The sequence below is a fragment of the Crinia signifera genome, chromosome 5 (genome assembly GCF_055691185.1).
Source record: "Crinia signifera chromosome 5, ASM5569118v1, whole genome shotgun sequence".
NCBI classification, from domain to species: domain Eukaryota; kingdom Metazoa; phylum Chordata; class Amphibia; order Anura; family Myobatrachidae; genus Crinia; species Crinia signifera.
Genome location: NC_139221.1, coordinates 6,716,123 through 6,727,267, shown reverse-complemented (window position 1 = coordinate 6,727,267; position 11,145 = coordinate 6,716,123). Strand labels below are relative to the sequence as shown.

At 51.5% G+C, this 11,145-nt stretch overlaps 1 protein-coding gene across 1 annotated transcript in view; it reads right to left on the bottom strand.

The window, feature by feature from the left end:
- LOC146079830 (unconventional myosin-Ig-like) overlaps positions 1-11,145 on the bottom strand; it is a 194,502-nt gene that overhangs the window by 99,970 nt on the left and 83,387 nt on the right. Inside the window, 3 exon segments of the mRNA XM_083186470.1 lie at positions 7,912-8,082; positions 8,084-8,120; positions 8,520-8,686. Coding sequence (XP_083042596.1) covers positions 7,912-8,082; positions 8,084-8,120; positions 8,520-8,686 — 375 coding nt within the window.

The window sequence follows — 11,145 nt, the reverse complement described above, 5'->3', positions numbered from 1 at the left end:
TACAGAGCGGAGCTGCCACCACATCATGCAGTGTAAGGGACAGAGCGGAGCTGCCACCACATCATGCAGTGTAAGGGACAGAGCAGAGCTGCCACCACATCATGCAGTGTAAGGGACAGAGCAGAGCTGCCACCACATCATGCAGTGTAAGGGACAGAGCAGAGCTGCCACCACATCATGCAGTGTAAGGGACAGAGCGGAGCTGCCACCACATCATGCAGTGTAAGGGACAGAGCAGAGCTGCCACCACATCATGCAGTGTAAGGGACAGAGCGGAGCTGCCACCACATCATGCAGTGTAAGGGACAGAGCAGAGCTGCCACCACATCATGCAGTGTAAGGGACAGAGCAGAGCTGCCACCACATCATGCAGTGTAAGGGACAGAGCGGAGCTGCCACCACATCATGCAGTGTAAGGGACAGAGCAGAGCTGCCACCACATCATGCAGTGTAAGGGACAGAGCGGAGCTGCCACCACATCATGCAGTGTAAGGACAGAGCAGAGCTGCCACCACACCGTACAGTGTAAGGGACAGAGCGGAGCTGCCACCACATCATGCAGTGTAAGGGACAGGGCAGATCTGCCACCACATCATGCAGTGTAAGGGACAGAGCTGACACCACATCATGCAGTGTAAGGGACAGAGCGGAGCTGCCATCACATCATGCAGTGTAAGGGACAGAGCTGACACCACATCATACAGTGTAAGGGACAGGGCAGATCTGCCACCACACCATGCAGTGTAAGGGACAGAGCAGATCTGCCACCACATCATGCAGTGTAAGGGACAGAGCTGCCACCACATCATGCAGTGTAAGGGACAGAGCGGAGCTGCCACCACACCATGCAGTGTAAGGGACAGAGCAGAGCTGCCACCACATCATACAGTGTAAGGGACAGAGCGGAGCTGCCACCACACCATGCAGTGTAAGGGACAGAGCGGAGCTGCCATCACATCATGCAGTGTAAGGGACAGAGCGGAGCTGCCGCCACATCATGCAGTATAAGGGACAGAGCGGAGCTGCCACCACATCATACAGTGTAAGGGACAGAGTGGAGCTGCCACCACATCATGCAGTGTAAGGAACAGAGCGGAGCTGCCACCACATCATGCAGTGTAAGGGACAGAGCGGAGCTGCCACCACATCATGCAGTGTAAAGGACAGAGCGGAGCTGCCACCACATCATGCAGTGTAAGGGACAGAGCGGAGCTGCCACCACATCATGCAGTGTAAGGAACAGAGCGGAGCTGCCACCACATCATGCAGTGTAAAGGACAGAGCAGAGCTGCCACCACATCATGCAGTGTAAGGGACAGAGCGGAGCTGCCACCACACCATGCAGTGTAAGGGACAGAGCGGAGCTGCCACCACATCATGCAGTGTAAGGGACAGAGCGGAGCTGCCATCACATCATGCAGTGTAAGGGACAGAGCGGAGCTGCCACCACATCATGCAGTGTAAGGGACAGAGCGGAGCTGCCATCACATCATGCAGTGTAAGGGACAGAGCTGACACCACATCATACAGTGTAAGGGACAGGGCAGATCTGACACCACACCATGCAGTGTAAGGGACAGAGCGGAGCTGCCACCACATCATGCAGTGTAAGGGACAGAGCGGAGCTGCCAACACATCATGCAGTGTAAGGGACAGATCGGAGCTGCCACCACATCATGCAGTGTAAGGGACAGAGCGGAGCTGCCACCACATCATACAGTGTAAGGGACAGAGCGGAGCTGCCACCACATCATGCAGTGTAAGGGACAGAGCAGAGCTGCCACCACATCATGCAGTGTAAGGGACAGAGCGGAGCTGCCACCACATCATGCAGTGTAAGGGGACAGAGCGGAGCTGCCACCACATCATACAGTGTAAGGGACAGAGCGGAGCTGCCACCACATCATGCAGTGTAAGGGACAGAGCGGAGCTGCCACCACACCATGCAGTGTAATGGACAGAGCGGAGCTGCCACCACACCATGCAGTGTAAGGGACAGAGCGGAGCTGCCACCACACCATACAGTGTAAGGGACAGAGCGGAGCAGCCGCCACATCATGCAGTGTAAGGGACAGAGCGGAGCTGCCACCACACCATGCAGTGTAATGGACAGAGCGGAGCTGCCACCACATCATGCAGTGTAAGGGACAGAGCGGAGCTGCCACCACATCATGCAGTGTAAGGGACAGAGCGGAGCTGCCACCACATCATGCAGTGTAAGGGACAGAGCGGAGCAGCTGCACATGCCCAGTGTACCAGCTTCTTCTACCACATTTACTGTATGTGTGGTTCTGAGCCCTCAAACATCGCAATGTACCAGATAGCAGCTGCCAGGAGGAAGAGACAGGAGCCTTACCATGAAGTGGAAGATTGTGAGCTTAGAAAGTGCGGTATTGTATCTATTATATTTGTGTATTTATTTATTATATGTTTAACCTTTTCCTGACCACTTATCTTTTTTTAAATCTTTGAAACAGCCTGTACTATAGACCAGTCGTTCTCAACCTCGGCCCTCAAGGACCCCCAACAGTGCACATTATCCTGATCACCTGGCAGGTGGACAGGTGCACTCATTAGTCACTGACATTTTAAAAGATCACAGCTTGAGTTAATTATTTCCTCTGTGATTGTGTGTAGAGACCTGGAAAACATGCACTGTTGGGGGTCCCTGAGGACTGAGGTTGAGAACCACTGATATAGACCATCTGTACTGGTAAATATTGATACTGTATTCCATACAGTATCCAGTGTACAAAAAGATAATTTTCAGGGCTGTTACCGCTCCCCCAGACTCCTGTACGTACTCTAATGCCCTGCGCTGCACTCTAAAAATCCTGCAATTGCCACTGCTGAGTGTGAAGAGGTTGCAGGGCTGGGATTAGGATTCCGCACCCCCTCCTGGTGTCTCTAAAGCGATTTTATTTGTGAAAAGTTACCATTCCCTTCATCAATGAATTCTGTCCTATTTTTACCGAAAGTGACATCACCCTGGTCCCGTGCGCAGCGTAATATTTCTGTCTGTCCCGTGACATACGGCGTCTACTGATTCCCTTGATCTTATTACTCCTCAAAGCTCATTAACCTGAGGGCCCCCTCCCACCATTGTCTATAATTCCCCCTCGGACATGGTACACGGATTATCCGAGGACAGCGTAAATAAATGACAGATGTTTCTCCTGGGGAACAGCTGTAGCAGCCGCTACCCATGCTTCATCTGTGATGGAAACACGGGGCGGGCACTGGCGGGCAGGAGACACTGAGTCACTGCTGCCCCCAATATATATAGGGGTGTCCTGACAGGTGCAGAGCAGATTGATACCACTCACGGTCCCAGCAATATCTGATTATCTGACATTGAGAACACCTAGTAGGCGTGCGTGGTATCACTGCATCTTGAGGGAGAAACGTCACACTGAGGCAAATGGGTGACCCCGGGGCCGTACGTTCCCTGCTGCAATCCCCCTGCATCGCCTCCGGGTGCACCCCCCATAGGTTTCTGAGATGGTGATAGCCCATTGCAGTCTATGGGATACGGATCGCACTGCCCTGACGGCAGTGTGGTCAGCGCATAACCGCACATGCGCAGACCCCCCGGCTTCCGTTCCTGGCACCACAGGGATGGGATGTTTTCGCAGCCCTTTCCCTGTGCCTCCAGCATCATACATCCCATCGATGGGATTGCATTGAGAATAATACAGGTCTGTGTGTGTGTGTGTGGGGGCCGGGGGCAGGAGGATGATACAATGCAGGAGGATAATACAGTATAACACCGGTCTGTGTGTGTGTGTGTGTGGGGGGGGGGGGGGGGGGCAGGAGGATGATACAGTACACTACAGGACTGTGTGGGGCAGGAGGATGATACAGTACACTACAGGTCTGTGTGTGTGTGTGTGTGTGTGTGTGGGGGCCGGGGGCAGGAGGATGATACAATGCAGGAGGATAATACAGTATAACACAGGTCTGTGTGTGTGTGTGGGGGGGGGGGGGCAGGAGGATGATACAGTACACTACAGGACTGTGGGGGGGGGGCAGGAGGATGATACAGTACACTACAGGTCTGTGTGTGTGTGTGTGTGTGTGGGGGCAGGAGGATGATACAATGCAGGAGGATAATACAGTATAACACAGGTCTGTGTGTGTGTGTGTGTGTGTGTGTGTGTGGGGGCAGGAGGATGATACAATGCAGGAGGATAATACAGTATAACACAGGTCTGTGTGTGTGTGTGGGGGGGGGGGGGGCAGGAGGATGATACAGTACACTACAGGTCTGTGTGTGTGTGGGGCGGTTCAGATAATACAGTACACTACAGGTCTGTGTGTGTGTGGGGGGCGGTTCAGATAATACAGTACACTACAGGTCTGTGTGTGTGTGGGGGGGGGGGGGGCAGGAGGATGATACAATGTAGGAGGATGATACAGTATAATACAGGTCTGTGTGTGTGGGGGGGGGGCAGGAGGATGATACAGTACACTACAGGTCTGTGTGTGTGGGGGGGCGGTTCGGATAATACAGTATACTACAGGTCTGTGGGGAGGCAGGGGGAGGAGATGAGGGATCCTATTTCATCTTCGTGCTGGGGGGCCGTTAGGAGTCTGTTCCCAGTCTGTGTGTGTCTCCGCACACGCCTGCAATTGTGCACACGTGTGTGGATTCTACTAGCTGGATATGTGAGTGATCACCTCCTCATTCCTCTGTCAGGGGATATCTGTGCTCCGTGTCCTGTAGAGGTTTATACTGGGTGTGTGGCCTGTGTCCCGGTCACATGGTCACTGCCTGAGATCAGTGACTGTATGATACATTACAGTATGTGTATTACTGCTTGGCTGGATCCTATTAGCCATTGTCCTGGAATAATGATGCTGGTAACTGGGCTGAGGGCCAGCTATACGCCTGCGAGGGCCACATCTGCCACACAGAGCTCACACAACTAATACTTCACAGCAAACATAAATGAATTGGGGCAGAAATGATATATATCTGTATGACATATACTGTAGATATAGTGTGGTTATGTACATATACAGTATACATACAGTATACATAGGCATACAGACACGCAGCCTGCCCAGAGTAATGCCAGTCACATCTGTGTTATTCCCCCGCAGAAGGAGAACCCTTTGCTCTGGAACCCCAGCAGCGCGGCTTAAGTACATTCAGAAATGACATACTTCCTACATCCCGCCACATATGTCCTGTCCACTGGTGCCTGGGGCCCTTGTGTCCATCACCAGCCTATGGATCCCAGTGGTGAAAGGCCATGTCACTATGTGTGTACTGTGGGTGGATCCCACTTGTGAAGGGCCGGGTCACCTTGTTTCAATTACCAATGGGTAGATCCCAGTGATGAACGGGTGGGTCCCCTTGCATCTATCAATAACGGGTGGATCCCAGTGGTGAAGGGCCAGGTGACCCTTTGTCTATAACCAACAGATGGATCCCAATGATGAAGAGCCAGGTGACCCTGTGTCTATCATCAATGGGTGGATCCCAGTGGTGAAGGGTCGGGTCATCTTGTGTCTGCCACCAATGGGTGGATCCCAGTGGTGAAGGGACAGGTGCCACTGTGTCTATCACCAACCGGTGGATCCCACTGGTAAAGGGCCGGATGACCTTGTTTCAGTTACAAGTGGGTGGATCCCAGTGATGAAGGGCCAGGTCCCATTGCGTCTATTACCAATGGGTGGATTCCAGTGGTGTAGGGCCGGTGACCCTTTGTCTATCACCAACGGATGGATCCCAATGAGGAAGGGCCGGTTGACCCTATGTCTATCACCAATGAGTGGATCCCAGTGGTGAAGGGTCGGGTCATTTTGTGTATATTACCAATGGGTGTATCTCAATGCTGAAGGACCTGGTCACCTTGTGTCTATCACCAACCGGTGGATCCCAGTGATGAAGGGACAGGTGACCCTTTGTATATAACCAATGGATGGATCCCAATGATAAACGATCAGGTGACCTTTTGTCTATAATCAATGGGTGGATCCCAGTGGTGAAGGCCCAGGTGACATTTGTCTATAGCCAACGTGTGGATACCAGTGATGAAGGGTAGGGTCACCTTGTGTCTATTACCCACATGTGGATCCTAGTGGTGAAGGGCCGGGTGACCCTGTGTCTATAACCAATGGGTGGATCCCAGTAGTGAAGGGCCGGGTCATCTTGTGTCTATTACCAACATGTGGATCCCAGTGGTGAAGGGCCAGGTGACCCTGTGTCTATTACCAACATGTGGATCCCAGTAGTGAAGGGCCAGATGACCCTTTGTCTATAACCAATGGGTGGATCCCAGTGGTGAAGGGCCGGGTCACCTTGTGTCTATTACCAACATGTGGATCCCAGTGGTGAATGGTGACCCTGTGTTTATTAGCTATATCACGCAGTATCATATCGGTTCTGACATTGTAGCCGATGGGCCGGCAGGGCAGTGTGGTCAGCACGCGGCATCGCTAACCCGCATTCACAGACCCCCGGCACACAGTGAAGCAGATTGCAGGGACGGCCTCTGTTACTGTGTCTGTAGAGACATACATGCGGAGGTTAGGATCGCATATTAAGGTCCCGCCCAGATCGCATTGTATATGTGACCTGTAATAAAAAGGCGCCATAGTGCCTTCAATGTTACATGTAATATGTGTCATGTCTGCCTGTACCTGGGGATCAGCAGTGCGCTCACCTGTGGTGCTGCCCACTTCTTCCTCTATAAGTCAAGGGCTCCTATTGGCCAGTTTCATGGAAGTCTGGGATGGGCTTGCTAAGCCCTGGGGGCCTCACACATATAGCCACTCAGATCCTAACTGTCATGTTACAGGTTTGGTTTAAAAACGACAGTTATGAACTGATTGGCTGGTTGCTTATCACTCTCCACTTGTCCATATTCCCTACACTGACTGTCTGTCTGTCCGTCTGCCTATTTAACTATCTATCTTATAGAGCAAGGCTGCATGCACGCAGAGCAAGGGTAAGTGCTGCTTATATATTATATACAGTACTATATATATATATATATATATATATATATATATATATATATATATATATATATATATATATATATATATATACATACATACACACACACACACACACACTTTAGATGAGTGGCGCCAGCTGTGCTTGAATAATAATGATTAAAACAATAATATTCCCTTATTATGGAGGGTGTCAGCCAATCTTTAAGAAAAAGTAATGGTATGTTACTTAGAAAACATGTAAAAAAAGTATATAAAGAGAACGGCGACTAATTATGGGCCCTACACACATAGCGATGTGTGTAGGGCTACCTAGCTATGCTAGGTCGGGCTGTGCTGCGCCGCTATAGCATAGCACACAGAGCTGACAGCCCACACACAGAGCAAGCTGTCAGCTCTGTGTGCTAAGCGAGCAGACAGCGCCAGTGTTCTCCAGTGGGAGAACACTGCCGATGCCGAGATTGATGGACACTGTCCATCAATCTAAGCCAGCGATAAAGACGCGTGGGGACGCGCACGGCTGCCGATACAGCCCCCACACATACACCGATGTGAGGGCATTTGCTAAGCGACTTTGCCAAACTAAGCAAAATCGCTTAGAAACTGCCTTAATATCGGCATGTGTGTAGGCCGTATTATTGTAAGTTACGAAACTTGGCTACTTAAAAATAAGGATATATATTTATTCGATGACAAATTTAGTATAAAAGAACATATATATAAAAAAACATATACAAAACGGACATATAATAAAAAACAAGACAAGTTGTAGTAAAACATTTTTTCAATAAAGTGCTTATTTGAGGTAATCTCCCACCATTACCTAACATAAGCACTTTATTGAAATTTAGTTTTTTACTACAACTTGTCTTGTTTTTTATTATATGTCCGTTTTGCAGTCAATGGGTCGCACAGAAGCCACACGCTCTGGGAAGCTCTCACCTTCTGGATCAGTAGCACAATGATCGGGATCAGCTGCGCCCGCTCTTGTTCCAAGCTGAAGAGCGTCTGGGGGGTTCGGATGAAAACCTTTGTGCACCCATAAGCCACATCGTCCTGGAATTCATGTTGGTCAATCAGAGCTTTGGTGGCCTCCATGTCTGAGTCCATGGTGGTGATTGGGCCAGGTGTATTCACAGGTCATCTTGTATCTGTCATGGACGCCATGAAAGGACACAACGCGGGTGATTGTACCGTCACATACAGCAGCATCATATATCTTACCAGAATACAGCAGGACTGTGGTGCTACACCCCGGTGTTATGGCCAGTGACTGTCAGGAGATCGCTGAGGGTCTGTCTGGCCCCTTGTAGAACATGCATCTACAAATGTCTTCCATGCCACCCACTGAGATTCCCACCTTTGGTGAAAATGGCGGCCAAGGCACTGAGTGCAGTTGTGCCCTTAGCCAGCCCAGCTATGACCATGACCAGCTCTGCCATGACCTGTGTACCCCCTGTTTCTATGCCCAGATACAAGGAGACCCCACTACTGTGACCTTTCACCGCCATGTTCTATCTGCTCGCTGCAGTATAACCCTATTCCATTACCTGAGCAGGAATCTGTCGTAGGATTGTCTGTACGCAAATCCAGCTCTCCGGACGCGCACGTTCTCCAGGAGACCCAAATATTCCACCTGGTGGAGGCAACGCCGGTCATCAAACAAGATGGGAGACTTCTGGTCATTTGGCTTCACGCAGCGCACGTAATACGGTTCCTGCAACATAATGGGGGAGAAATACAATTAGCAATGACGCATTACACAGAGCGTACACGCGGAGGCGCTGCTGCAATCAGGACAGTGTCAGACATCCCCTACGATGCACGCATTACACAAAGTGTACACATGGAGGCGCTGCTGCAATCAGAACAGTGTCAGACCTCCCCTACGATGCACGCATGACACAGAGCGTACACACGGAGGCGCTGCTGCAATCAGGACAGTGTCAGACATCCCCTACGGTGCACGCATTACACAGAGCGCACACACGGAGGCGCTGCTGCAATCAGGACAGTGTCAGACATCCCCTACGGTGCACGCATTACACAGAGCGCACACACGGAGGCGCTGCTGCAATCAGGACAGTGTCAGACCTCCCCTACGGTGCATGCATTACACAGAGCGTACACACGGAGGCGCTGCTGCAATCAGGACAGTGTCAGACCTCCCCTACGGTGCATGCATTACACAGAGCGTACACATGGAGGCGCTGCTGCAATCAGGACACTGAGACATCCCCTACGGTGCACGCATTACACAGAGCGTACACACGGAGGCGCTGCTGCAATCAGGACAGTGTCAGACATCCCCTACGGTGCACGCATTACACAGAGTGAACACACGGAGGTGCTGCTGCAATCAGGACACTGTGGGCCTTATTTTGGTTCATTCTTTCTGACAAAATCCTTCTTAGATGGAAAAAACCATGTGCACTGCAGGTGGGGCAGATGTAACATGTGCAGAGAGAATTAGATTTGGGTGAGTTATTTTGTTTCTGTGCAGGGAAAATACTGACTGCTTTATTTTTACACTGCAATATAGATCTCACTTTGAAGTAAAACCCCACCCAAATCTAATTCTCTCTGCACAAGTAACACCTGCCCCACCTGCAGTGCACATGGTTTTGCCCATCTAAGAAGGATTTTGTCAGAAAGAATGAACCAAAATAAGGCCCTGTGAGACATCCCCTACGGTGCACGCATTACACAGAGCGTACACATGGAGGCGCTGCTGCAATCAGAACAGTGTCAGACCTCCCCTACGATGCACGCATTACACAGAGCGTACACACGGAGGCGCTGCTGCAATCAGGACAGTGTCAGACATCCCCTACTGTGCACGCATTACACAGAGCGTACACGCGGAGGCACTGCTGCAATCAGGACACTGTGAGACATCCCCTACGGTGCACACATTACATAGAGCGTACACGCGGAGGCACTGCTCCAATCAGGACAGTGTCAGACATCCCCTACAGTGCACGCATTACACAGAGCGTACACACGGAGGTGCTGCTGCAATCAGGACAGTGTCAGACCTCCCCTACGGTGCACGCATTACACAGAGCGTACACGCGGAGGCACTGCTGCAATCAGGACACTGTGAGACATCCCCTACGGTGCACACATTACACAGAGCGTACACACAGAGGCGCTGCTGCAATCAGGACAGTGTCAGACATCCCCTACAGTGCACGCATTACACAGAGCGCACACACGGAGGCGCTGCTGCAATACGGACAGTGTCAGACATCCCCTACAGTGCACGCATTACACAGAGCATACACACGGAGGTGCTGCTGCAATCAGGACACTGAGACATCCCCTACAGTGCACGCATTACACAGAGCGTACACACGGAGGCGCTGCTGCAATCAGGACACTGTAAGACATCCCCTACAGTACACGCATTACACAGAGCGTACACACGGAGGCGCTGCTGCAATCAGAACAGTGTCAGACCTCCCCTACGGTGCATGCATTACACAGAGCGCACACACGGAGGTGCTGCTGCAATCAGGACAGTGTCAGACATCCCCTACAGTGCACGCATTATACAGAGCGTACACATGGAGGCGCTGCTGCAATCAGGACAGTGTCAGACATCCCCTACAGTGCACGCATTACACAGAGCGCACACACGGAGGCGCTGCTGCAATACGGACACTGTGAGACATCCCCTACAGTGCACGCATTATACAGAGCGTACACATGGAGGCGCTGCTGCAATCAGGACAGTGTCAGACATCCCCTACAGTGCACGCATTACACAGAGCGCACACACGGAGGCGCTGCTGCAATACGGACACTGTGAGACATCCCCTAAGACACATTTTACACAGAGCGCACACATGGAGGCGCTGCTGCAATACGGACAGTGTCAGACATCCCCTACAGTGCACGCATTACACAGAGCGCACACACGGAGGCGCTGCTGCAATCAGGACAGTGTGAGACATCCCCTACAGTACACGCATTACACAGAGCGTACACACGAAGGTGCTGCTGCAATCAGGACAGTGTCAGACATCCCCTAGGGTGCACGCATTACACAGAGCGCACACACGGAGGCGCTGCTGCAATCAGTACAGTGTCAGACCTCCCCTACAGTACACGCATTACACAGAGCGTACACACGGAGGTGCTGCTGCAATCAGGACAGTGTGAGACATCCCC